At 42.6% G+C, this 27,605-nt stretch overlaps 1 protein-coding gene across 1 annotated transcript in view; it reads right to left on the reverse strand.

Annotated features, from left to right (window-relative positions):
* Positions 1-2,242: 2,242 nt before the first annotated feature.
* Positions 2,243-27,605, reverse strand: part of LOC310800916 (phosphatidate phosphatase LPIN2-like) — a 39,829-nt gene continuing 14,466 nt past the window's right edge. The window contains exons 3-20 of the mRNA XM_083663358.1: positions 22,132-22,227; positions 15,494-15,813; positions 14,113-14,229; positions 13,832-13,949; positions 13,264-13,720; positions 12,731-12,830; positions 10,578-10,771; positions 9,779-9,872; positions 9,538-9,607; positions 9,373-9,456; positions 7,825-7,901; positions 6,971-7,121; positions 5,158-5,306; positions 4,639-4,725; positions 4,347-4,499; positions 3,018-3,132; positions 2,606-2,709; positions 2,243-2,502 (exon numbers count right to left, since the gene is read on the reverse strand). Of these exons, the coding sequence (XP_083519484.1) occupies positions 2,358-2,502; positions 2,606-2,709; positions 3,018-3,132; positions 4,347-4,499; positions 4,639-4,725; positions 5,158-5,306; positions 6,971-7,121; positions 7,825-7,901; positions 9,373-9,456; positions 9,538-9,607; positions 9,779-9,872; positions 10,578-10,771; positions 12,731-12,830; positions 13,264-13,720; positions 13,832-13,949; positions 14,113-14,229; positions 15,494-15,813; positions 22,132-22,227 (2,631 nt within the window). The 3' untranslated portion in view covers positions 2,243-2,357. The remainder of the gene's footprint in view (positions 2,503-2,605; positions 2,710-3,017; positions 3,133-4,346; positions 4,500-4,638; positions 4,726-5,157; positions 5,307-6,970; positions 7,122-7,824; positions 7,902-9,372; positions 9,457-9,537; positions 9,608-9,778; positions 9,873-10,577; positions 10,772-12,730; positions 12,831-13,263; positions 13,721-13,831; positions 13,950-14,112; positions 14,230-15,493; positions 15,814-22,131; positions 22,228-27,605) is intronic.

Consider the following 27,605-nt stretch of genomic DNA (forward strand, 5'->3'; position numbering starts at 1 on the left):
AATTTTGAAACTATAAAAAAAATACCTTCAATAAAGTCATGTTTTGAGTGCTCAAACACAGTCAAACAGTGCAGATCAAACGGATAATCTCGCATTCATGAAACTGCAGTGTTTTTGCAAACGGTTACATCTGAAACACACTTTGTACATGTTACATTTAAATGTAATCACATCAATCTCCAGATAATACTTCAAGCAGCAGCAAATGCATTGAAGATTGAAAAATTAACTACGCAAATACTAGGAAAATAGCACAAATACAAGTTTTGAGATGTGTGTTCTCTTCACACAAAGTATCACTTTCATAGAAAGAATACATTCAATGTTATGAACAATTTACTGTGAAAAGGATGAAAGTGAAACGAGACAAAACAGATCAACATGTAGTTCTCAAAGTGGCTGACCCAAACCAATAACTCTAGCAAAAACAGCAAAGATTAGCTTCCAAAATCATTTGCCAGAAAAATATCAATTATACTTAACTCTACTGTCCGTAACCAACTCATATCTGTGTGTGAGTGAGAGAGTGAAAAGCAGCATTCTGTACAGTTCAGGAAGTGCTTTCTTGGATTTGAAATTGTATTCATGCTATTGCCACCAAGGAGCCAGTTTGTATCACTTCACTCTACTGTACATGTTGCACACTGTATTATACATCACTTCACTCTACTGTACATGTTGCACACTGTATTATACATCACTTCACTCATGTTGCACACTGTATTATATATATATATATATACATCACTTCATCTTTAGTGCAAAATCTTTAGGGTTTGAAGCAAAGATTCAAGAGTTCCATACATTGCTGTGCATAAGGCCATACATTAAATAAGGCCTTAAAGAGAAGACTACATAGCTGCTCTAAATATTAGCTTGTAAGATTTGAAGGCCTTCTTTCAGGTGTGGAAGTCTATATTATGTTTCATAGATTAGCTTTGTGGTTTCGGCAAACAAAGGGCACTCCCGGTAAGTCAGTATTTTTCTTTCATCCCAAAACGGGGCCAGGCTTATGCACAACGGATGCATTTTCAAAAGCTAACAAAGATTGTGCAGAGATAGAGATATGCTCTGAGAAAAAGAGCACTGAAATACACCACTCTCCAGTGTAGCTCGAGCACCAAGGATGCTCTCCAGTGTACTGTTGCTCGCAATGATGCTCTCCAGTGTACTGTAGCTCGCAATGATGCTCTCCAGTGTACTGTAGCTCAAGCACCAAGGATGCTCTCCAGTGTACTGTAGCTTGCAAGGATGCTCTCCAGTGTACTGTAGCTCAAGCACCAAGGACGCTCTCCAGTGTACTGTAGCTTGCAAGGACGCTCTCCAGTGTACTGTAGCTCAAGCACCAAGGACGCTCTCCAGTGTACTGTAGCTTGCAAGGACGCTCTCCAGTGTACTGTAGCTCAAGCACCAAGGACGCTCTCCAGTGTACTGTAGCTCAAGCACCAAGGACGCTCTCCAGTGTACTGTAGCTCAAGCACCAAGGATGCTCTCCAGTGTACTGTAGCTCAAGCACCAAGGATGCTCTCCAGTGTACTGTAGCTCAAGCACCAAGGACGCTCTCCAGTGTACTGTAGCTCAAGCACCAAGGACGCTCTCCAGTGTACTGTAGCTCAAGCACCAAGGATGCCCTCCAGTGTACTGTAGCTCAAGCACCAAGGATGCTCTCCAGTGTACTGTAGCTCAAGCACCAAGGATGCTCTCCAGTGTACTGTAGCTCGCAAGGATGCTCTCCAGTGTACTGTAGCTCACAAGGATGCTCTCCAAGTGTGTGATGGGCATTAACTCTAAATGAGAAATGTTTGTACTAATGGTCCCAGAAAGTTCAAGTGGAATATGACAATATTTCAGATACTTTCACTATAATGGAATGTACGTCTAAAACGATAATATCCAACTTTATGGCCTATAAACAAACTCACTGAGGAAAAATACCATGAGTTTACTTACCAGTGCACACAGTCATCTGAGCATAAGGGCTAATGTACACTGCCTCCGGAACAGATGTGGTACGGCTGCGAACAGACCCACACTCATGTAATCTGTCAGACGTACGCGGGATCCCACAAAAATAGAACAGGTGTGTAATTTTTCCGTACCGCATGTATCACCCATCAATTAACATCGGCAAGAGTCGATCCGGCAGTTTTGCCGGATCTGCAACGCAGCCCTAACGTATCTGGTGTACATTGCCTGTAAGACAATGCTTGTTCTGCAAAAAGCAAAAAAAAAAAAGCTCCATATTAAGTTGATTTCAAGTACTGAATTGAAAATGTACATTGTAGATCATACTACAATAGCAACAGAACTCGCTTCAATACCATACATTACAGGTTTTTGGACTAGTTTAGCTTGAATCAAAGCAGCTCCTCAAGACAGACCTCACTGATTGGCTGTCTCCAGAAACAGAAAGTGCTGAATTCTGGGAAACTAAAGGTGGCACTGTGTTCCTTACTCCGTAACGGAAAAACGTGCTCCACTAGCTCACTCAGCCTGCTGTACCTGCAGAGAGAAGAAACACATGATGGAAATGAAGGGGGGGGGGAGTCTGAGATAGACGCCTGACAGACAAAAACAATGACTCCTCAGATTGTTCCACACTTACGATGTCTTATTGCCTTTGCTTTGCTCGAGGATCAGCTCTCCTTTGGGGTTCACTGTGAATATCCGGCACACAGGCACACCCACTTGCTTATAGGCAAACACATCCTTAGATACAAGAAGGGAAAAATGATCACTTTCAGAGCAATAACATCCAACTGAATATAAGCTCATATCCATGCGCTCGATGAATTGCAGATGCTTGGCCTAGGTTTTTCCATACAAATTGGGAATATTCAGTTTAGTTTGAGTTCCACAGTGATAATACCACTTAAGTGATGGACAATGGTGAGAAAAACAAAATAAGACTAAAAAAGAAGTGAAAATGTGCAAGTGAGCTAAACCGCCCAGGGAGATTATAAAAAACATCTCAACTCAAAAGAAACAAAACAAACGAGCCAAAATGTGGCACTTACACTCGCTCTGTTGCCAAAAGCTGCGTAGAAAGGATGAGTGTTTGGCTGGAACAGGTTCCTGATGTCTGTGAGGCATTCGATCTTGAACTTCTCAGGCTTTTTCTCTATGACCTCCCTGTAGAAGTAGAAATGAAAAGAAAGGATTACAGGCTTAACCTCTGATCTTGTGCTGGCTCTGCACTTTATGAGCTTAATTATCCAAGATGTCAAGACTGGCCTGTGCTTTAGAAAGAGAGCTCCGCACATCTCTTTTTCGGGCAGGTGCGTCGGACAGGAACAGAAATGTCCATCAATTATAAAGAAAAAGTCCCGCACACCGTCCAAACTTGCAATTGTAGAGTTTATTCGTGACGTTTCGGTCACAGACCTTTTTCAAACAAAATTTTTTTGTTTGAAAAAGGTCTGTGACCGAAACGTCACGAATAAACTCTACAATTGCAAGTTTGGACGGTGTGCGGGACTTTTTCTTTATAAAAGACTGGCCTGTGACCATTTTTAAAGATGCAACAAGTCAAATCTTTGACTGTCCTATGGCACAAAATGACCATAATTTATTTAGCTTTATTTAACCAGGTGAGTTCCATTGAGATTTTGATCTCTTTTGCAAGGGAACCTGTGGAGGTTTTGATGAGGTTGTTGATCTAGACCAATGACTCAACGATTACTTCATCAAGTGCTGTCATTTTTGGCTTTCATTTTTGGCCCTTCAGGCCATCTCACATCTTCAACTGACCAACAATGGAGTACGGTGCTACAAGCAAGCGTCACAATTTTGTTCTCAACCCAAGAAAACAAAATAAGCTGTCATACGTATATTACCTAGTCACTAGCTGTTTCTGTTGAATGTAATTAGCTAGCTAACTTGTCTTTGTACAGAAATGTCACTGTTATTGTTTAAGTTACAGGCCAACATCATCGACAGATCTCTGGTTTTCACCTTGGTATGCTTGGTCAGCAATAGGTTGATAAGTCATAGGCTGCGTTGCGATCAGCTAGTAGTTCCCAGTGGACTGCACAGGGTATTCAGCCATATTACTTAATATGGTTGAATACCCTGTGCAGTCCATTTAGCTGAAAACTACTAGCTGATTGGAAATGAGCCATAGATTACCAAATGCATGTAATGCATTTTGCCTTTTGCAAATGCTCCTGCCTGCCCATCTGTAGAGGTCTCAAATTTGGGCAAAAAATAAGGCAGGCTATCCAGTCAAAATAAGGCGGACTATCCGCTCATTTCCCGTATCACCTTCCTCGGTTATGTTTACATGCATCACGATTGGCCGAATACCATCGAACTTCCTTCCGGTCTGAGCTTTTCTTTCATCTTACCTATGAAAGGCAGAGAAGAGGCTGCTAGGGGACAGCATGAGGGGCCCTTGGGGCAGGATGGTGCCCCGGTCGTTCACCCAGTGGAGATAGCCTCTGGTCATGTCAGCCATGCCGATTGCTCGGGCCGAACAGTACAGGAATTTGTAACCATTCCTGTCGCGGTTAGACATTCAATGACAAATTAAAACGGGGAGTACTACTTCATTTTCTCTGATTCTGGCATTTGCTGTTTGTCAACTTACTATGCTTACAATATAGCGAAAACAAGAATGTCATTTGTATTGAGGCTTACTCGTGTACTGAGTGATAAAGCTTAGCAATTCCTCGGTGAGTCCAGTCTTTCCCAAGCTGAGGTAGAATCTGACCAAACACATCTGACCTGGGAGGGGAATAATCAGAGCTTAATTTACAAGTTAGCTACACAATCTAGAATGATTTCATTACATAATGAAAATGATCAGAAGTAGTAAATGACTTGAAAGCCATGTCCAACAAGATTTATTATGAGGGATGGCTTTGCTAATATGCTTAGGCAGAATCTAATTGACTACCAGACCTCCCATTTAAAATAGTGGCAATGGGATTAAAAGATTAAGTGCAATTATCTTGATAACCCGGAAGATGCCATCACTCACTTGATCATCCCACAGAGTCTAAGCAGCAAGTCTCATGTGTGCAATTAAGGGATATTAACCTCTAGTCCTACATAACAGATCTCTCAGCAGCTGAGCGTCCTGAGAACTGGGCAGTGCAGCGGCTGCCTGAGATCAAACACAGTTGAAAAGGCGGAAGCGTTTAGACTCTGCCGTACTTTGTGATGGTGCCATCGATGTCGGAGATGATAACCTTGTCGTCCCAGTTCCATAGGTAGATGGTGCCCACGCAGCGGCATGTCCCCTGGTACTGCGTTGTAATGCTGAAGGTGACATCATTGGGCCCGTCCCTCAGCTTTAGGCTGGCCTGTAGGGGAGAGAGAAAAGAGACAGATAACAGCAGTGTTCAGTTACACACCATGTCATGCCTTAGGCAGGCCTGTAGGGGAGAGAGAGAAGAGATAACAGCAGTGTTCAGTTACACAACATGTCATGCCTTAGGCTGGCCTGTAGGGGAGAGAGAGAAGAGAGATAACAGCAGTGTTCAGTTATACAACATGTCGTGCCTTAGGCTGGCATGTAGGTGAGAGAGAGAAGAGACAGATAACAGCAGTGGTCAGTTACACAACATGTCATGCCTGGCTGGCCTGTAGGGGAGAGAGAGAAGAGAGATAACGGCAGTGTTCAGTTACATAACATGTCATGCCTGGCTGGCCTGTAGGGGAGAGAGAAGAGACAGATAACAGCAGTGTTCAGTTACACAACATGTCATGCCTTAGGCTGGCCTGTAGGGGAGAGAGAGAAGAGACAGATAACAGCAGTGTTCAGTTACACAACATGTCATGCCTTAGGCTGGCCTGTAGGGGAGAGAGAGAAGAGAGATAACGGCAGTGTTCAGTTATACAACATGTCATGCCTTAGGCTGGCCTGTAGGGGAGAGATAGAAGAGACAGATGACAGCAGTGTTCAGTTACACAACATGTCATGCCTTAGGCTGGCCTGTAGGGGAGAGAGAGAAGAGACAGATAACAGCAGTGTTCAGTTACACAACATGTCATGCCTTAGGCTGGCCTGTAGGGGAGAGAGAGAAGAGACAGATAACAGCAGTGTTCAGTTACACAACATGTCATGCCTTAGGCTGGCCTGTAGGGGAGAGAGAGAAGAGACAGATAACACCAGTGTTCAGTTACACAACATGTCATGCCTTAGGCTAGCCTGTAGGGGAGAGAGAGAATAGACAGATAACAGCAGTGTTCAGTTACATAACATGTCATGCCTTAGGCTGGCCTGTAGGGGAGAGAGAGAAGAGACAGATAACAGCAGTGTTCAGTTACACAACATGTCATGCCTTAGGCTGGCTTGTAGGGAGAGAAAGAGAAGAGAGATAACAGCACAGCAGTGTTCAGTTATACAACATGTCATGCCTTAGGCTGGCTTGTAGGGGAGAGAGAGAAGAGACAGATAACCGCAGTGTTTGGTTATACAACATGTCATGCCTTAGGCTGGCCTGTAGGGGAGAGAGAGAAGAGACAGATAACCGCAGTGTTCAGTTACACAACATGTCATGCCTTGGAGTCAGCTCCTCTGAAGGCAGATATAATCTCATTCGTCCATTTGTGTTCAGGTTGAACTCAACCATAGACTTGGGCGGGGGGGGATTTTACATTTCAGGTAGATATTACATTATGATTAGTAGTATTATGAATAAATAACGGAATGAGAGGTTGATATGCTGGTCACTTCCTTTCTTTACCTCTTCCTTTGCAGCAACACATACAACACTCTTAACAGTACCAATAACGTAGAGTAAGCAGTGAAATGAGGGTCGGCAGGAGGGCATTTTTTAATATTGCGATATTCAGCAAATCGTATCAAATCGTATCAAAAATCAGCCCAAGCCTACTCAACCAATAAGACTATTTCTGTCTCCAGAGCAGCTCTGTCTCTGGGAAATGTTTGTATATCTAAACTCCAATCTGCCAGATAATCTCAGTCACAATACCAGGTACAACAACAGTGGTCAGTGCTTACTATCTGGTCAGATGAGAGGCGGAGGGACTTCTTGTAGTAGGGACCAGGTGCCGGTCCTTCTGTCTGCACACGCTCAGTATGTGCCGGACTAGGAGCCACAGAATTCAGTTCTTTTGATTCATCATCGCTGGAGGATTCTCCTGCCTTTTGCCTGCAGGAGAGCATAGTGATTTTACAACTATATGAATAGGGCTGTCAACAAGTTCACCTTAGTCAAGACCAGGTGCAGTAGAGTTGGAGTCAAGACCAGGTCCAAAGTATGTTGACACCGATTCAAGACCAAGACCAAAATAGGGAATAAACTGAGTACATTTACTGTAGATTTGGCTGCAAGTCAACTCTGTACTAATCGATTTATGGAAATTGACAAATCAATGAAGAGGATCATTACATACATGGGTTGAAGATCCCCCCCAAAGAAACCCACTGATGAGAGGGTATTGTGGAAAAAATGCTATATTTCTATATACAGTAGAGTGCTTGTCAACCACAGCAACAAAAAACTTGCAGAATAATTTACAGTCACAAGAGGGCAGTAGACATTACCTCTGTTTGTAAAACTGCTTTGCAGTGAAGATGTCTGTTATTGGCTTCTGCTTTTATGCTTTAGATAGAAACTAACCCCATTGTAAATAATAACAGACACTGAGTTTAATCTAGAACTTTCCAAGCTGGGAAAAACAAATCCTCAGTGTCTAGGATTATTAATGACGAGGTCATCATGGGGCAGGATGACGGCACAACTTGCTGACTAACATACTAATCCAGCCATGTGGGCTGTGTTTAACCAACACGGCCGTGTTGATGTGAGTGTGTGGTGTTGTCAGCTAGACAGGGCTTTGTTGCTGACTCACTGTGTCTGTGGGGCCTGCTGGAGGGCAGGACTCTCTCTGCTTAGCGACTCCTGGCTCTCCAACTTGGCCTCTGATGACTGAAGAGAGAAATAACTATCCTTATCATCTGTATATTATGTGTGTGTGTGTGTGTATGTGTGTGTATATACATACATACATAGAGATATATAGGTTACAGATTTTTTTCTCCCCAGATGTACTCGGCCAATTCCCCCTGCTGTCCTGTCATTGCCAACCCCCCCCCCCCCCCATGCAGATCTGGGGAGAGCCGCTACTAGGGATGGGAATTGATAAGATTTTAGCGATTCCGATTCCATTTTCGATTCTGCTTATCGATCCGATTCCTTATCGATTCTCTTATCGATTCTCATTGGCCAAGGAAAAAAAGAGTACAAACGGGTTTATTAACATTCATTTTCTGTTTATATTATTATCATTATAATTATGTATTCTTATTCAGCTCTGAGATCAGATTGCTCTTTTCAATCCCATACCAAGCAGGGATCAGTGTGTCTGTTAAACTGGCTTTGTTTGGGGGTTTGTATTTTGGGTTGAGCATCTTTGTCATCTCCTTATAGAAAATATATAGTGGGAATGAATGAAACAGAACTAGTGGTTAGAATGACAACATGCAACTTTGACATTTTACTTTAGCTGGCATGTCAGACAAACTAGTCACTGCTCGGTGACATTCGTTTACCCTCGCCTCGGTCATTTTACTCTTCCCTGCCTGGGTGAATGGAGGGGCTAGAAGTGCGCAGCACAAGTACTCTCTGCAGCCTCTGACCCAGAGCGACTACCAGCCTCTGAACCAGTCTGACTCTGAACGTCATCATCCTCTAAATTAAATGGATGGAAATGGAGTATTGGTGAAATCTGGTTTACGCAATGAAACAAATGGCACAAACAATAAACACACAATAGACAGGGTCTGGAGGAGCGCTGCTGTTAGCCGCGCTGCTGTTAGCCGCGCTGCTGTTAGCCACGCTGCTGTTAGCCTTATCGTCACTCCGTAGCACATCAGAAACGTGACATTCCTCCAAAACTATTGCATGCTGTGTGGACAAATGTTTCTGCATATTGCTAGTATTTCCCCCCTTTGACGAAATAGAGGTTTTGCAAGCATTGCAAGTGGCACTGGGGTCATCGTTTTGCTTCTGCCTAGACGCCATGGTGGCTGCGGTCTAAACAAAACAAGGCTGCGTTGCGTGCGTGTCGCAGCGTGTGAGGTCATCGCGCATGGAATCGATAGTGGAATTGTTAAGGATTTTGGCTAACGATTCCAAGGAATTGATCCACTGGGACCCGGTTCTCAACAAGAACCGGTTCTCGATTCCCATCCCTAGCCGCTACATGTGAAGTCGATACCCGATTCTTTTCACCTGACAGCGAGGTCTTTCACCGGCAGGATGTGGCACGTGAGAGGATCACGCCATTCCCCCCAGTTCCCCTCCTCACCCACCCAGATATAATACAGACATGCGGGAGAGGTCAATGAGCTATCTAAAGACAAAATAAATAAAAAACATAACCCAGACAGAACAGCACCTGCTTCACACTGCTCTTTCTCCAGAACCACCAGCGCCCAGACTTCTTCGGCATTCTCTCCTTCACCCAGGCTTCCTCTGTGGCCTGACACACATGATGATGTGAACTGAATGTGTAGATGTAAATGCATTACACAGTACATGTAAACATGTTTCCAGGGGATACCTTTGGCAAGTTCTTCTGAAAAGCCTGCATACAAAGGATCAATGGTGCTGCCAACGTCCAGTTGTAATATCTGTAAAATAAAAATTTTACTGGTACAGTATAACGTTAATGTGCAAATCTAAAAATGGTTGTGGCATATCAATGAGTCATCTGTAAACTGGTGTGATGTTGGAGTGCATCAGTTTTAGTGAATATGCATTAATTCATACTACAATGTTTGTGTGTGAGTGTGATGACTCACCTGTTTGCAATTCTAACCACCAAGTTGGGATTGTCGATAGTTGCTGGATTCTCAGCAAATTGGTCATATGTGATGATGTGCTCCATGAATCTATCTGCAATAAATGGCAAACAAAAGACTGATTATGAAGCCAACATTATGTACCCATTTTCAGATAAATATGAATACTATTCCCCCCCGCCCTGCAGCTCGCCGCCTCGGCTGCTGCATGGCACTTGGGCAATTGTGATGTGACATCATCACTGATGATGCCATGGACATTGTGACATCATCATCATCTACAGTATGACATCATCAGTGTCATCGTCTATTACATCACTGATGTCACAATGTCTATAATATCAGCTCGATGATGTCAGACATTGTGACATCAGTGACATCACAATTGCTTGAGTAACCAAAAACGTGACCAACATTGCAGAATCCACTTACTCCCTTTTTATATAAGGAGGATGGGAAGGGGGATGACAAACTTAAAATATGAAACCCATTTAAATGGGGTAGTAAGTAGGATTTTTACAGCCCCCTGGCAGATAATGACCAACATATCTGCAAGGTGTTGAGTGATACCAATGTCTCAGCAATTACTTCACCAGGTGCGGATTTCTGGCTTTCCAACTCACAGTTTCTATCCCCTACTTTTGTTTAGGAAAGTTCACTTGAGGGGGGAAGTGGCGGGGGACATTTATACCACACAGGATATAATGCAATAATCCATGTTTCATTAATTGAGATGGGAGTTGCATTATATCGTGTGCAGTTTTTCCCCCCTTTTCTTCCTCACTGTGGATGGTGTTACCTTTGGAAATCTCTGAGTTCTCTCTGACGCCCCCACAGAGTGACAGGGTGACATCGGGCAGGTCACCAGCAGAGTCTGACAGGCACTCGGTGCCGCTGTCTGCTGCTGCACTCCCCACAGACTGGGGCGATTGGGAACCAGAGCGCCTCCCAGTCCCCACCTCCAGCCAGTGCTTGGGAACCAGCTCTGACTCACTGAAACACAGACAGTCCCGCATTTCACACATCAAAAGAGCTGACCCCTTCCAAATCACTGAGGTACATAAATAAATGCAGCCTCTTTACTTCTGATCGCTCCTGGAACAAAGTCTGGTGTACTTTTTTTTGGGGTCTCTTCTTGTCTGCTTCTACTTAACCTCTAGTCAGCTCCATCACACAGAAATACTGTTACACTGGCCTGAGTCTCCTTACCAGTTCTGCCTAACAGAAGTAATATGACTGCTAGATTTTAATTAGATAATAATACAGTGGAATCCGCTTATAGTGATCACGGTTATAGTGATCAACCACTTATACTGATCAAAAAGCTTTGTCCCGAATCATTCCTATACAAACGCTGTTTAAATAATTCGCTTATAGTGGTCAATACTCCACTTACAGTGATCATTTTGGGCCTTGTCACACCTGAGAATAATAGAAAAAATGTTTAAAACTACAGTAGTTGTATTATTTTGTACTTACAAACTGCCAAAAATGAGCTAACGAGATACAGCAGCGATACTTGGTGCATGTCTGTCTTTATATGTAGAGATCACAGCATCTCTGTCTGCCTGTCAGTCTGTGGAGAGATGGTGGCATCTCTGTCTATGCGAGACCCCTGTGTTTGAAACAGCTGGAGGCCTAACTTACTGTATGGATTTTTAAAGTCAATAACATTCATTAGGCTAAATAATGGAGCTGTCAGTTTCATTACGTTATATGTGCTGTATTCATGTAATTAACATACAAATGTCAATTAGATGGTCATCTACATGAGAAATAAAGAAAAAGAAAAAATAGGTTATAATGATCATCCGCTTATAGTGATCAATTTGACCCGTCCCAAGGTGATCACTATAAGAGGAGTGCACTGTAATAATAATAATAATAATAATAATAATAATAATAATAATAATAATAATAATAATAATAATAATAATAGTTCATACAAAAACAAAATAGTGATTCAACTTCAACCCAGTTCATGAAATAATCAACATTTGCTACAGTTTATGTTCTAGAGCACACATGGGCAAAATACGGCCCGCGGGCCGCATCGCGCCCGCGGGCGCCACCTGTGTGGCCCGCGATGGAATTGCACAGTGCACCTGAACGCAACATGCAAGATACCTGCTGAATAAGTGTCCAAATGTTCATGTCATATTCTGGCCAATACTCCACTTCTGTTATAGCATTTCAGTCTGGAATATGGAATATCTTTCAATAATCTTTATGACTAAAAGGCTACATTGAAGTAGAAATTTAAATAACTCAAATAACTCATTGGTTTTGGATTTATTTAGCTTCAAGACTGCATTTTTGTTCGTGTGACCCTCAACACAGGCTTTGATCATCCCGGGACACTTACTGATACTTATGCTTAAATTAACCCACTCATATTCTGATTTATGTCAAGAAAAACATTTCAGCTAGTGGAAATTCTAATTGGCTGGTAACTTTAAAATCTAGCAGGCATATTGGCAGGTGGTGAAAAAAGTTAATTTCAAGCCCTGAGAGCAGGTGGTGACATAGGAGTGAGTGAGAAAAGGATCAAATATTGGTGGTTAAGACTGAATAATGACATCACAACTGGTAATTTAAAATGAGTTATTCCTCTAAACCTGGCTTCAAATGCACCAAATTTTTCACACTGGCGCCGTTCAGCCCTCAGCAAAACCTGGTAGCGAGGACATATTTTGTGGCCCTCTCCATCATCAAAGTTACCCATCATCATGGGTTACGGCATGACAATATTTGTTCGGCCCCCGGCAACAATCTGGGTTTCTCATGTGGCCCCCCATGAAAAATAATTGCCCACCCCTGTTCTAGAGACACCTGATAGTGGATCTCTCCACGGAACTGATGCATTTTTGTTTGGAATAAATACAAGAAAAGTGATTAACCTATTAGAGGTAATAATATAATAATATGACTTCATTGTGTGTGTGTGTGTACCTTTTAGGAAAATACCGAGCAACCACATCAGGTTCAAGTGCATTCAGATCATCCAGGTAAATATCCTCAGGTCCCTGATGTTGGCTCCTCTTCCTCACGCCTTAGTGAACAGAATACAAACAGCTGATGTTAACTTTCCACTTCCTTTTCCTTTATCCTCTGCGTGTTAAGTGAGCAACCCCAGACTGAGAATGTGAACTCTGGCCCAAATGACAGGCCACATCCTTCCTGTTAGCATTCACTTATACACCTTATACTTACGCTACGTGTAGATCACAGGCTAAGAGCTCATCAAAGTCTAAGCTTTCACTGAGGCTCAACCCCTAAACGTCCAAATTGTGGTGTAGCCATAGGTATCATTTACAATGGGGACATGTCCCCACAACTTTTCAACACAAAGTGACACCCGTGTGTACTCGGATGTCAAATATGGTCTGACAGAGAATTCTGGAAAAGTATGGTTTTCAAATGGAAAATGTGTAGGAACCCTGAAAACAATCAAACACATTTGGTGAGTATGAAGGAAAGAGTACCTCTCTTGGAGGGGGAGTCTGTGGTTTTGGAGTCTCCATGGATGTAATCGGGGCCACAGGTAGGAGAAGCGTTCTCCCTACAACTGGGTGGTGAGGACGTCCACCTGGTCTTACGCACAGATTTGGTGACGCGGTCAGATTTACCGGGACAGGGCTCACATATAAAGCTGGTGCACTCTTGTTCTGATGGGCTTGGATCATGCTGAGCAATGCTTGTACTGTACATAGAACAGCTGGGTTCTGATAAGGCATTAAGGGGCTGGGGAATGGAGGAGCATGGATCAGGTTTGGGGGTCCGCGGCTGTGGTTTGACAATTGTGCAGCTGGAGTCCATGGATCTCTCCTTTTCCCTCCACTCTGCCTCCATGGCGTCTGGGCTGAAGATGACCCGGAAATGTGTGCTCTCCGAGGGAGTGATGGTCAGCGTCTTTGGTCCTGATCTGTCCCTCTTGCTGACCTGGATAAAAGATCAGCATAAGACGTAGCATAAAGACGCATGCCTTTGCAAAACTTTGTTGCAAGTCTTCCAAGTTTGTATTCATGTCTAAGTAAGAATATGAGTCAATACCCTGGTGGATTCTGGAAACTCTCCCCAGCTCCACTGCATGTGGGAGTCGGCCCTGAGCATGTTCTCTGTCGGCTTCACCATCAACTCGGAGTCACTCTTGGTTGGCTCCGACAGGTCCCTGCTGTAAGCACACACCACATCTCGTCTCAGTCAGCTTTCACCACTTAGTAAGTGCCCTTTTTTTACGACACTTTTTGTTTTACTGACGCAGAGGGAAATAAAATTGTATTGCTTGCATGAGCTATGTAAATATTTGAATGGACAGAATAAGTGGGACATACGCAGTGGAGGGGGCCCAGTCTCCATCAGAGAAAGGGTAGCTGTCCCATTCCAGCGTGGTGAGGGGGGAATGTTGCTTGTGCTCCATACTGTCCTTCGTTGTGGAGAGTGAGGATGCTCTGAAGATGAGAAAGGCATAAAATAAAAAAGGTTACATCTACAGATATAACAATCACTATGAAAATTCAGTTCTCAAACTGCGCCGGCCCATTTAACTTTTTGTTTGTTGGTGGTTTTTTTCTGGGTTTTCTCCCCAATTGTATTTGGCCAATAGACCTCAACAGTCACGTGACACCGTGCCTCCGGAAGAGTATTTCCCGTTCATATTCTCCATTGAGATTTGGATTATTAGCCATAATGTCGTAACCACCCAATGTAGACTTACCACGGGTAGTTATGAAACGATGGTATATCTTCCTATAGAAGCCACAAATCTGTAAGATATCATCCTTTTTCTATTTTTAAAAACCGATATTAAAAAACGTGATCTGACTACACAATCCTAAGGTGTAACAACGATGTCTTTGATTGGTGGAGCTCGCTGTATGGTCGTCTGTGATTGGTGGCCTGCATTTATTTCTCTCTCTGGCTAGGCTACTACAAATGTAGGTCATTATTTGCTAAAGGGCTAAAACCGCCACTGAGTGACTGAAACTATTAACCATTAACCACTACGAGTCATGCTGCTTCCAACGTTATGTATCGGCTTGAGTTTGCCGGTTCGTTCACATTAATGCACAGAAATGTGTCTATCTACGATAGTGTTAGCCATGGAGCTAATACCTGTAATGGCGCCGGTCAAGACCGCTGGTCCCGCCCACTGCCACTCAGATTGCTCTCCCATTGGCTGAAACACTCTGTCGCTCAAATCATACGCTAATCTGATTGGCCAGCAGGATGGATTATGGGATGAATAGATTCTTCACTCTTAAAAAGAGCAGTTTATCCCATAATATGTACACACTCTTGTACCTTGTACTTTATTCAGTTTTTTTCTAAGTTTTTTCAAATCTGAATCAAATGTTTTATGGTCATGGATTCTCTCGAAGAACAGTTGGCTTGGTTCTAGGCTTAAAAGTCTTCAGTTAAGGATTTTTTGAAAGGGGATGAGACGTGACTGCTATATAATTCCCCCTACCAAGCTGTCCTGGTTGTTGCTCCCCCTCTGCCGATCTGGGGAGAGTTGTAGACTAGCACATGCTTCCTCCAGTACATACTAGTTGCCAGTCGAGGTGCTAGTGCAACGACCAGGATATGTATCCATATCGTGCTTCCCACCCGCAGACACGGCCAATTGTGCCTATATGGATGCCCGACCAAGCCGGAGGCAACACGGGGGCTCGAACTTGCGACGGTTGTGTTGGTAGCAAGGGAATCATTTACCTTCCGTTGTGTGCGTTGTGTGCGTTGTGTGCGTTGTGCTCCTCGTCTGAACTGAGCTCACACATCTCCAGCTCAGGACCTGCTGGAGCAGGTGTGGCCTGCTCCTCCTTGCGGGGGTCAGTCTTGTGCTTCCTCCTCCGCCTCTTCTTCTTCTTGCTGGCTGTGTTGGAGCTGGGTTGGTGGCTGCCTGAGGCAGGCTCCTCCCAACCCTGAGCCTGAGCGCTCTCCACCGCTGCTCCCCCACACCTGGACTCCCTGCTCCTTAACAGAGCCTCTTCTGTAGGGATGGGTGAGGTCGCGAGGTGGGCTGGGACAATCTCCTGTGATAGGGTTTAAAAAAAAGGATTGTTAAGGCAGAGCTTGAAAGTGATAATCTCAAATGTTTCCCTGTCATTCTCTTTGGCGACATCTATGGCGATGAGTGGTAATTGCAGGTGAGATCCGAACAGTGTTGCATTATATGACATTAGTCAGTTTATTTGTTTGTTTGTAACCACCGGAAAAAGTAGCTTGTTATCCTACTTCACACAAGAGTTGTCGGGAACCTACAGTAACATGAAGAGCGAGTCTATTTGTCTATTTGTCGAACAACATTGCTGACTGCCTTGCCCTGCTCTCTGACAATATTGCCAAATGCCTTAGCACATGACATCAGAGCCCTATACCACGAATGTTCTATAAGAAGATCCAGGATCTGTCCCTTGATCTGGTTTGTCTAAACCAGATCAGCTCGATTGTAGTTAACTTGTACCACGAACCTCGGTTGCCACTCGTTTAGTGGAACTAGGTTTTTCTAATCAAGCCGAGAGCTCGTGCACATGAAAATGCCCGTGCACTGGAGCTCGTGCCCGCAAAAGAGGCAGGGTTTTTAACAACGGCCAATCACAATGCAATATGGACTGCTCCAACTTCTACAGCGCCAGACACGCCTATTTCCTCGTTCATTGAAACGGCAAATAAAAATCTGCGTTGGATATTATTAGTCTGTTCCTGAATGACTGTCTAAAGTTACCACTTTTATCCACACCAGGAATTTCTTTGAAGAGCGGTGTCTGCCTCCACGTAGGCTATCTACAGCAGCTCAATTCACCCTCTCAATAAACTCAAAACCCGGCATGTCTTTTGTGGAAGCAATGTGTAATCTATCTCAGTCCAAAATCCGTATGTATAGACCATTTAGGCTCAATGAATAATAATGATCTCATGATGTGTTTAGTCGCACTGATTGAATAATTCCTATAGGCTAATCAATAAAAAAGAGAATGATAATAAAATAAAAAAATGCTTCTGAACTGAATCGACACGGTACGTGCGGGCATAGATTTCATTTATGAAAAAATAGCCTATTTTGTGGTCACATATAGGCTATAGGCTATTGTCAGCAGTCGCATATCTCCATATTTCATATAATGATGCTGGAAATATGAAGTTCAATCACATCATACAGGCCAAAAGCAACATAGTTGCAGCTGCAAAATGCAGGAGTAGCCTAGATATGAATCATCTTAATATGGGATCGCCTGTGTGCAGGTGATCCCATATTAAATTGCTTAGATGTAGTAGGCTATTCTAGCATGTATGACCATTTCAATTCCAACCCAACGTCAGTCTCAGCTCCGTTGCGCACACGGCACCGTGCACTTTGGAGACGTTTATGTAACCTTTTTATGCCGCTTTAGTGAAATTTCTCCACTCACTATTCAGCTGCAATCGATCGGCGGGGTCAAACAATGTATCTAGGCTACTTGAGAGCACAAAAATGAATATATAAAAACATATTCCAAAGTGGTAAGTAGGGCTTAATTTAAATGTAGCCTGCAACAAGTGCAAGGCTTTACAGTAGCCCTTGATTAATTCAACAGGAGCCTTTTTTTTTCCTTTTTTCTTTTTCTGAATGATCAAATGGATCTTGCCGGTCGCGAAACACTCTTTCTCTCCTCAAAGCCCCCCTTACAATTCGTGCTCCTTCCTCGATGGGAAACTCGTCCAGAAAGGGGTTGGCCATTTTTCCAAACTGCTGATTCGATTGGTTCGTGGGCGGTGCCTTTTAAGGTCTAATCTTATCCTTGCAACTTAACCTGCTGCGGACCAGGTTAAGTGTGAAGCATAAGTTGCTATGGAAATATATGTCGGTAAGAAGTTAACTAGCTTCATAGCACGGCCAAACCAGGGTTAAACCTGAAGTTACCTTGCTAAACCACTAATCGAGCTTCGTGGTACAGGGCTCTGGTCACTCCAGTTAAGTTGGACAGCCTTACACTCGATGTGGTCTCTCACACTTTGTCTATACCTGCTTAACTAAAAAATAACAGACCAGACAACTGTTATAGTCATCAATCAAAGGGTAGGCCAACACTGAATAATCTGCTTCCCATTCCATTAATCGGCCAGCATATTTACCCAGAAAGTCTATATGGGAAAAAATAGATATGGCACTTCTAAATGTCCGGTCATTGGTTAATAAGTCTTTTATTATTAATGATCTTGTATCTGAACACAAACTTGACTGTATATTTCTAACTGAAACATGGCTTCAGAGTGATGGACCTTCTGTTCTTATTGAGTCATCCCCACCATGTTATAGCTTCGAACATTCAACAAGGCAGGGGAAAAAAGGTGGTGGGACTGCCTCTATATTTTCTGATGGGTTACAGTGTAGAATTATCCCTTTCGGTGATTTTACTTCTTTTGAATATCATTCTATACTGTTAAACTCCCACCCCACTGTGCTTGTTATAACTATATACAGACCCCCCAAGCAATGCCCTATCTTCTTGGATGAGTTCACTGAATTATTGTCTACTGTTAGCACAAAATATGATAACATCTTGGTACTAGGAGATTTCAATTTACATGTAGACAATGTAGCTGACTCCAAATCTGGCGAGTTTCTAAATATTCTAAATTCTATGGATTTTGTCCAACATGTTAAAGAGCCCACTCATAACCGTGGACACAGGTTGGATCTTGTAATTACTCATGAACTAAGAATCGATATATCTTCTATAAGGGACTTGGCAATCTCAGACCATTACTGTATCTTCTTTTCTGCATTCCTGTCATCACCTAATGTTGTTACCGAACAGACTGTTAAGAAACGCTATCTCACCTCTGAAGCTGCTGAAAACTTTATTAACCATTTTAGTGACTTACCTCCACAGTCCCCTCCCCCACGTGTAATGACTAAAGCCCATGGCACACCAATCGAACATTCTCCAACAAACACGAACGAACACGAACACACGTAGATGTTCGTTTGGTGTGCCATAGCTGTCTGTCCTTGTCTGTTCGTGTTTGTTGGTGTTTGTTGGAGAATGTTTGATTGGTGTGCCATGGGCTTTAGTCAATCATTTTAATAATAAGTTGAAGACCACCATTGACACTGTTGCACCAGCCAAACTTAAGAAGACTAGAGCTAAAAGAAAACCACCTTGGAGAACCGATAATATCATTGGACTAAAGAAAAACTGTAGACAAGCTGAACGTAAATGGAGGAAAACTAAACTAATAGTCCACCTTGAGATACTCAAAGAGCCTCTCACTAGCTTTAATCGAGCGATTAGACTTGCAAGACAAGCTCATTTTTCTAAGCTGATTTCTCAGAATCATAACAATACTCTTCTCTACCATTGACAACCTTTTAAATCCTGCTCCAAAAAGCTACTCATCTATTTCCTCATCTTCAAAATGTGAAGAGTTTGCAGCATTTTTCAGTGATAAGATAACAAATATCAGATTGGGTCTAAATCATACCATCCTGAATGTGTGTCAGCCACTGTGTTCTCTTACTCCCCCTATGCCCAAAACTGTCTTGCGTAATTTTGCTGCTATCGACAAAGACACAGTCAGGGAGGAGGTCTCCCATCTAAAACCCTCCACCTCATCACTTGACCCTATTCCCACATCATTTTTTAAAACAGTTTTAACTGCCTAGAGGAGGAAGTGCTAGCGATCGTAAATAACTCCTTAACCACTGGTACTTTTCCAGTAGCACTGAAAACAGCCATTGTGAAGCCCCTCATCAAGAAGAGCAGCCTCGATCCCACAGTGCTAAACAATTTTAGACCTATTTCCAATCTTTCTTTTTTAAGTAAAATTATTGAGAAACTGGCTTTCAAACAATTAATTGACTATCTAAATTCTAACAGTATCTTTGAAAAACTTCAATCTGGTTTTCGCCCCCAACATAGCACAGAGACTGCTCTAGTTAAAGTGGTGACTGATTTAAGGTTAAACACAGACAACAAAAAACTCTCAATCCTTGTTCTTTTAGATTTAAGTGCTGCCTTCAATACTGTTGATCACGATATTCTTATAAATAGACTGGAGAAGTGCGTCGGACTCTCCGGTTCAGTTCTAGATTGGTTTAACCCTTGTGTGGTGTTCGGGTCTGTGGGACCCGTTTTCATTTTTTATTAAAAGAAAAATGATACAATTAATTAATTTTTCAAACTGAGACTCACTGACTTTGGCTCATTTTCTGTGAAGAACATATATCAGAATACATATTTAATGACCACACCCCACACATTTCTATTACATATAAGATGTCCGGGTCCACTGGACCCGGACATCTTATATGTATGAATTAACCATTCTGTATTTTCTTGCGCTGCCTTCATTGCTTTGTGTGGCTCTGCATCTCAAGATGGCGGAAAGATTCTCTGCTCAGAGGGCCTTAGAGATCATTTTTGAAGAGAGAGAAGCTTTTTTCCTTTTTTCCCATTTTATCATAAAAAACGGATAGCACTTTGATAAATGTGATCTAACAGAGGTAAATGATCAATATTAACCATATGCTCTCTTCATTGCTAGTAATTGGGATAAATTAAACATCTGGTAAGTATCTTTACATAAATTGTTATGGCTGTATTGATTTAAAAACCCAATAATGCGGCGGGTCCACCAGACCCGCAAACATTGGCTGAGTAACAAAAACATGAACACCACACAAGGGTTAAGAGCTATTTATCAGGACGTGACTATGTCGTCTATCTTGAAGGCCACTCCTCTACCAGTACCGGTTTAACATGTGCGGTCCCTCAAGGATCTATCCTGGGACCAGTATTATTTGATCTCTACATGCTACCACTGGGAAATATTATTAGAGAACACGGAGTGGACTTCCACAGCTATGCAGATGACACACAACTTTACATTTCTCTTTCACCACATGACACTAGCCCTATCGATAAACTGGTTCAATGCATTGATCACATCAACCTGTGGATGTCACAAAATGTCCTCCCACTGAACAAGGATAAGACAAAGGTTTTAATGATTGGAGCAAAGGCCCAGAGAGAGAGACTGTGCACTGACTTGAAATCACTGGCTCAAAATAACAAGCCCTTAGCAAAGAGCCATGGTGTGTTTTTCGATCCTGATTTGAATTTCAACTATCACATCAATCCCATAACTAAAACTGCATTTTACCACCTTAGAAATATTACTAAAGTATGACCGTTTCTCTCCCAAATTCAGAATTCGGTCAAATTCAGAATAGATTTTAAGATTCTTCTATTGGTTTTTAAATCACTCAATGGCCTTGCACCTGAGTAGCTCTCAGATACGCTTATATCCTATGTGTTCCCTAGACCCCTCAGATCCTCTGGCACTGGCCTGTTAGTTGTTTGCTGGGTGGACTAAGGAGTACGGAGAGGCGGCTTTCAGTGTTTATGGTCCTCGCCTCTGGAATAGCCTGCCAGAGCATCTGAGGGCATCACAAACCGAACACACATTTAAAAGTAAACTTAAAACAGCTTTTTAGTCTCGCATTCCCCTGACTTCCTTAATTCACTTTTTCTATGCACTATTTTAATGTAATTTCATTACTTTGTTGTATTGTTTTTATGATTTTATTGTTTTATTGTCTTTTACTCTACTTATTTTTACTGTTAAGCACTTTGAGTTGCATTTTATGTATGAAAGGTGCTATAGATATAAAAGCTGATTTGATTTGATTTGATTTGATTTGATATTGTGTTAGCTCCGCCTACCCTCTCTGGGGTGTCACCACAGACACCCAGTTAATAAATGCTGCAATACTGAAAATACAAAGGCTTCCATCAATGAACCATAGGCTCCATCACCATTGCGTTAACTCAGTCTCCGGTAGTGAAAATCTTTGAGATAGTGTAGCTTTAAGTTTGTTTAAGTCATTATTGCGATAGTCTTGCTTCTACTAATACTGCTAATACCTCCACCCTGGCTAGCGGGGGGAAAAGACTCCGTTACCTTTACAACCATCCACTGAAAGTACCAAGCTTTATTGCACAATCCAAATCTTCATAAAAACTTGTCATTTTCAGTGTGTAGCAACGAGCTAGCGTTGTTGTTTCACAGTGGCGGAGGTATTTCAGATCGACAGATTCGACACGCAGGGAGCAGAAAGGAAATCCATAAATGGTCGCAGCCGGTCAGTCTGAGCCGGTCGGAGCCAATGGCAGAGCTTGTAGGGAGCGGAAAGGGATTTTCTTCCGCTGCCGACTGAAATGGTCAGCAGCACCAATGGCAGACATTATACCTGCAGCCTGCTTCCATGCAGTCAGACTATTATCGCAATGGATGAGTCTGTACTGAAGACATGTTTTACAGAAATTCAACATTAAATTCCGCTTTCATCACAGTACAATACTCACATTGTGCTGCTCTGTCTCCTGGACAAAGAAGGCTTCCCCGTTGTCTCCGAGCTTCATGTGTAGATCTACAGGTTCCCCATTGATCTCAATGTCAATCTGCAGTCAAACAACATGTTTTTATTTATAAACGTGCTGTCTACCTGGGGCCTGTACTACAAAGCAAGATTAGTGGTTTAGTGAGGTAACTTCAGGTTTAAACCTGGTTTGGCCGTACTACAAAGCAAGTTAACTTCTTACCGACATATATTTCCATAGCAACTTATGCTTCACACTTAACCTGGTCCGCAGCAGGTTAAGTTGCAAGGATAAGATTAGACCTTAAATACACCGCCCACGAACCAATCAAATCAGCAGTTTGGAAAAATGGCCAACCCCTTTCTGGACGAGGAAGGAGCACGAATTGTAATGTTGAATTAACCAAGGACTAAAGCCTTGCACTTGTTGCAGGCTACATTTTAATTAAGCCCTACTTACCACTTTGGAATATGTTTTTATATAGCCTATTCATTTTTGTGCTCTCAAGTAGCCTAGATACGTTGTTTGACCCCGCTGATCGATTGCAGCTGAATAGTGAGTGGAGACATATCACTAAACCGGCATAAAAAGGTTACATAAACGTCTCCAAAGCGCACGGTGCCGTGTGCGCAACGGAGCTGAGACTGACGTTGGGTTGGAATTGAAATGGTCATACAGCCTACTACATCTAAGCAATTTAATATGGGATCACCTGCACACAGGCGATCCCATATTAAGATGATTCATATCTAGGCTACTCCTGCATTTTGCAGCTGCAACTCTGTTGCTTTTGGCCTGTATGATTCGATTGAACTTCATATTTCCAGCATCATTATATGAAATATGGAGATATGCGACTCTGCTGACAATATGTGACCACAAAATAGACTATTTTTTATAAATGAAATCTATGCCCGCACGTACCGTGTCGATTCAGTTCAGAAGCATTTATTTTATTTTATTATCATTCTTTTTTTTATTGATTAGCCTATAGGAATTATTCAATCAGTGCGACTAAACACATTGATTTTATTTTATTTTATTTGAGGTTACAAATTGAAATACAATATACTGAACAAAGTACAGACACGGATCATTATTATTCATTGAGCCTAAATGGTCTATAGCTACATACGGATTTTGGACTGAGATAGATTACACATTGCTTCCACAAAAGACTGTAGATAGAGAGCTGTAGATAGCCTACGAAACCGCTCTTCAAATAAATTACTGGTGTGGATAAAAGTGGTCACTTTAGACAGTCATTCGGGAACAGTAATAATATCCAACGCAGATTTGTATTTGCGGTTTCATTCAATGAGGAAATAGGCGTGTCTGGCACTGTCGGAGTTGGAGCAGTCCATATTGCACTCTGATTGGCAGTTGTTAAAAACCACGCCTCTTTTGCGGGCACGAGCTCCAGTGCACGGGCATTTTCATGTGCACGCGCTGTCAGCTTGATTAGAAAAACCTGGTTCGAGTTAACGAGTGCCAATCGACGTTCGTAGTACAAGTTAACTACAATCGAGCTGATCTGGTTTAGACAAACCAGATCAAGGGACAGATCCTGGATCTTCTAATACAACATTCGTAGTACAGGCCTCTGGGGCCTGTACCACAAATGAGATAAACAGATCCAGGATCTGTTCCTTTGATCTGGTTCGACTTAACCAGACTATCACAATCGAGCTAAACGATACCACGAAGGTGCTTATCAGATGGGTCTGTCAATTTAAGATTTCCCTATCGAGCTCTGAGCTCATGCACGTGAAACTGCTTGTGCACAGGAGCTCGTGCCCATGAAAGAGGCATGGTTTGTAACAACTAGCCAATCACAATGCAATATGGACAGCTCCAGCTTTTACAGCGCCAGACACGCCTATTTCCTCATTCATTCAAAGCGCACATCAAAGTGTATTAATTAGCGGAGCTTTACTGTATGTATTTAGCAGGTTTTCAATTGGGTTTGTTTACAGAGAGCACCATACATATGTCTCCACAGACCATGGTTCATGGAGGAAAACTGGGCCAAAGATATACCTGGCAGCATTAGAGTTAAGCCATAGAGTAAACAGTGCACAGCTTGTATGGAGGAGGGCTGCTGTTTTGCTTACTCACATAAGCCACCACGCCAATCACTGAAGTAAACAAACAGGCCTCAACTCAGCACTGGGCTAACTGGGTTCAATTAGGTTGTAAACACAAAAACACCACCAAAAGTACAGACCTGGGCTGTGTGCAAACAATTCCCTGCCATATTTACATAATCAAAAGGTTAAGAACTGAAACTGAAACAATCTACTGGGAACACACGCACGCACGCACGCACACGCACACACACACACACACACACACACACACACACACACACACACACACACACACACACACACACACACACACACACACAAAATTAATATGAGATGAATGAGACCTGCCAGGACACCACTGTAATAAGAATTTGTTCCTGTCTTTTTATTCTTAATTTTTTTGGCCCCGGTGCGGTAATGCACCAGGGGCCCTATGTTCCCGCATGTCGCCAGTAGCCTGTACTACAAAGCAAGATTAGTGGTTTAGCGAGGTAACTTCAGGTTTAACCCTGGTTTAGCCGTACTACAAAGCAAGTTAACTATGGCAACTCATGCTGCAAAACTAACCTGGTCCCGACCAGGTTAGCTTCAGAGGATAAGATCAAAATCCATGACAGACCCATATAATCGGCTCTCTGGAGTCACTCACCATGCATATAAGATCGCCATATGAAAAATAGATTGCAGTCAACTGAGAATAGAACAAGAAAAACATTCGTGGCTCTGTAGGTTACATAATTAAATTAAGCCTACTTACCACTTTATGTCTTAACAGCTCAACGATGCGTGGAGAAATATGATCACTATTAATCACCGCAGCGCATATCATGAGTGAGGGTGATATTCTCCTACATGCCAGAAAAGCCTATACATATAATATAGATATGGGATAAATATGGGATAGCCCCAATACTAAATATGCAGGCTTCTTGCATGTTTCAGCTGGAACTGTGTCCTGTAGGCTGTATGCCAACATATGAGCAAAAATAGGCTAGTTTTTATCAATGAAAAGTATGCCCGCATCGTCTCAATTCAGTCCAGCAGTTTTCTCTTTTATAGTAGGCTATTAGGCTTTATACTAGGCTATTTTATATATGAATTATTCGATCAGTGCAACTACACACATAATGAGTGATAGAGATCATTATTCATTGAGCATGCTTTCTAAATCTATGGTCTAAATAGGCTTACAGATTGTGGAAATTTATAGACTGAGATTACACATTTAATGTACATTTACACTCGCACAAAGCTGTTGTAGGAGACAGAAATCGCTGATCAAAGTAAATCAAATGACTGATGTGAATACAAGCGGCAGCTTTAGACAGTCCTTCCGCAGACTATATCCAACGCGGATTTTCATTCTGCCATAGGCTACATTAAATATCCGCAAAAATCTCTGATCCCACTGCGCTTTCATTCAATGAGGAAATGGGTGTGGGCGTGGATCAACTCAGCTGTTCATAATGTGATTGGCTAGCGCACCTCTTTCGCGTGGACGCGCGCCTGTGCACGAGCGAAAAACGTGCGCGTGCACAGGCAGATCCCAGATGAACCCAGCTTCAGTTATCGAGTAGAAAACCAGCGTCGTAGTATCGTTAAACTAGATAGCTTTGATCCTGTTCAGTCAAACCAGATCAAAGTGACAGATCGCGGGTCTGTTAAGACAGCTTCGTAGTACAGGGTACAGGACACATTATACACTACTTTACGCACGACAATGCTCAATGCTCCACACATGGCGGCCGGCCACTAGAGGGCGCCGCCGCCCCAGTGCTGCAGCCCTGCCAGATCAGTGAACCAGATTGTGTGTTGAGTTAGAACCTCTGTGAGGTCTGTAGATAAATAATCCTGTTCATTACTACTCCAGGAAGATAGAGGGCGCTGTGAACTGCAGACACAGTGTCTGGGCGGAGCCTAGACCAAAGGTTATAAAGAAGTAAGACATCCTTTGTTCGGGGTCATTTGCCATCTTAAGGAAGTAGTGAGAGCAGGCAGTGATCCGGATCCGTGTGTGGACTTTTGTTTTGTAAATAAACTATGTTACAATTTACTCTCTAGTAAATGGACTTATTTAAAGGTTAAAACGAAATATCTCACCACAGTTTGGTGCCGAAACCCGTGTCGAGGGGGGAAGTATAGTGGTATAGTTGGGCAGGCTTTGGGCCTGTGGTTTGGGCCATTGTTTCACGTCGGACCTGAATTCCTGTGGAGCGCGCAAATCAACAACAACACAGTCAGAGCAGGCCGGCGAGAAGCAAATGGGAAGCCAAGGTGAGTTGTAATTTGATTATTTAGAAATACAAAAGTCTAAGTGTGTTGTGTGTTAATTGTGCCCAATAGATGATTGGTTACCGAATGAGATTAAAAGAGCATAAAGAATAGCGTGGAAGAAAGATCGCTATGTTGCTATTGGGAAAGTTGATTAAGAGGCAAGTTGGAGCCTCAAGGATCCACTAGGTGGAAATCATTTAAACATTATAAGGTAACTGAGTTCGGTAACTAATCATATTATTGATGTAACAGATATTCTGCTGCAGATTGTGTAGGCCTACCAGTTAGAGAGAATTAAGAACCTAGGTAAATAAATAAAATCCTTAGAGGCTGTGCGGGAGGGGGGACGATCCTTTGTTCAGTAGTCTCTTAAAACAGACTGTTTCATCTACTTCTGGCGAATGCAGCTATACACATATGGTGGAAGCATTTGACCGTTAGATGGGGTTTTTATCAGAAGCAGAATCGTTCACAATGTGTGTGAATGAGACCTTAGAGGCCTGTAAAGTTTATGCTCTAGAGATAAAGACCTGAGAAAATTGAGAAAGCCAACTTGTCTGTTCTGGGAGACTATATATGTAAGTACAATAGTTAGCAGTGGCTAATGTGCTAACAAAGAAAGGGGAAGTCGCATTGGCGACCCATGAGACCACAGTAAATCCTTAGAGGAAGCGGAGCATTAAGCTTTGAAAGTCGCCGGATTTCCCCCGGTTGGAATATAATTAGCGCTATATAAATAAATAAGGAATAAAACGTACGTTAGTCATCCAGTGACTGAATTAGCTAGCAAATCTAAGTGTATGGTAAGGAATGTTGAAGGGAGTTTTATGTGAGAAACGGTAAGCTTAAAAGCTGGCCGCTCTGAGATAGTGGCACTCAGGAGATTTTGTATATTACTGAAATGAAAGGAGACGCTTTACCAGTTGTGGTTGCACAAATTTAATAGGAAGATGCTTCTAAATGTAAGAGCTATTCAGTTGCTGGGATGAACAATGGCAGTAGAATCTGTTACAAATGAGGCTGTGTTGTTTACCGCGGTTGTTTGTTAAATCGGCTTGTATGAAAGAAAATCATTGACTATCACATCAATAGTTT

The sequence above is a fragment of the Poromitra crassiceps genome (genome assembly GCF_964638095.1).
Source record: "Poromitra crassiceps genome assembly, chromosome: 2".
Lineage (NCBI taxonomy): Eukaryota > Metazoa > Chordata > Actinopteri > Beryciformes > Melamphaidae > Poromitra > Poromitra crassiceps.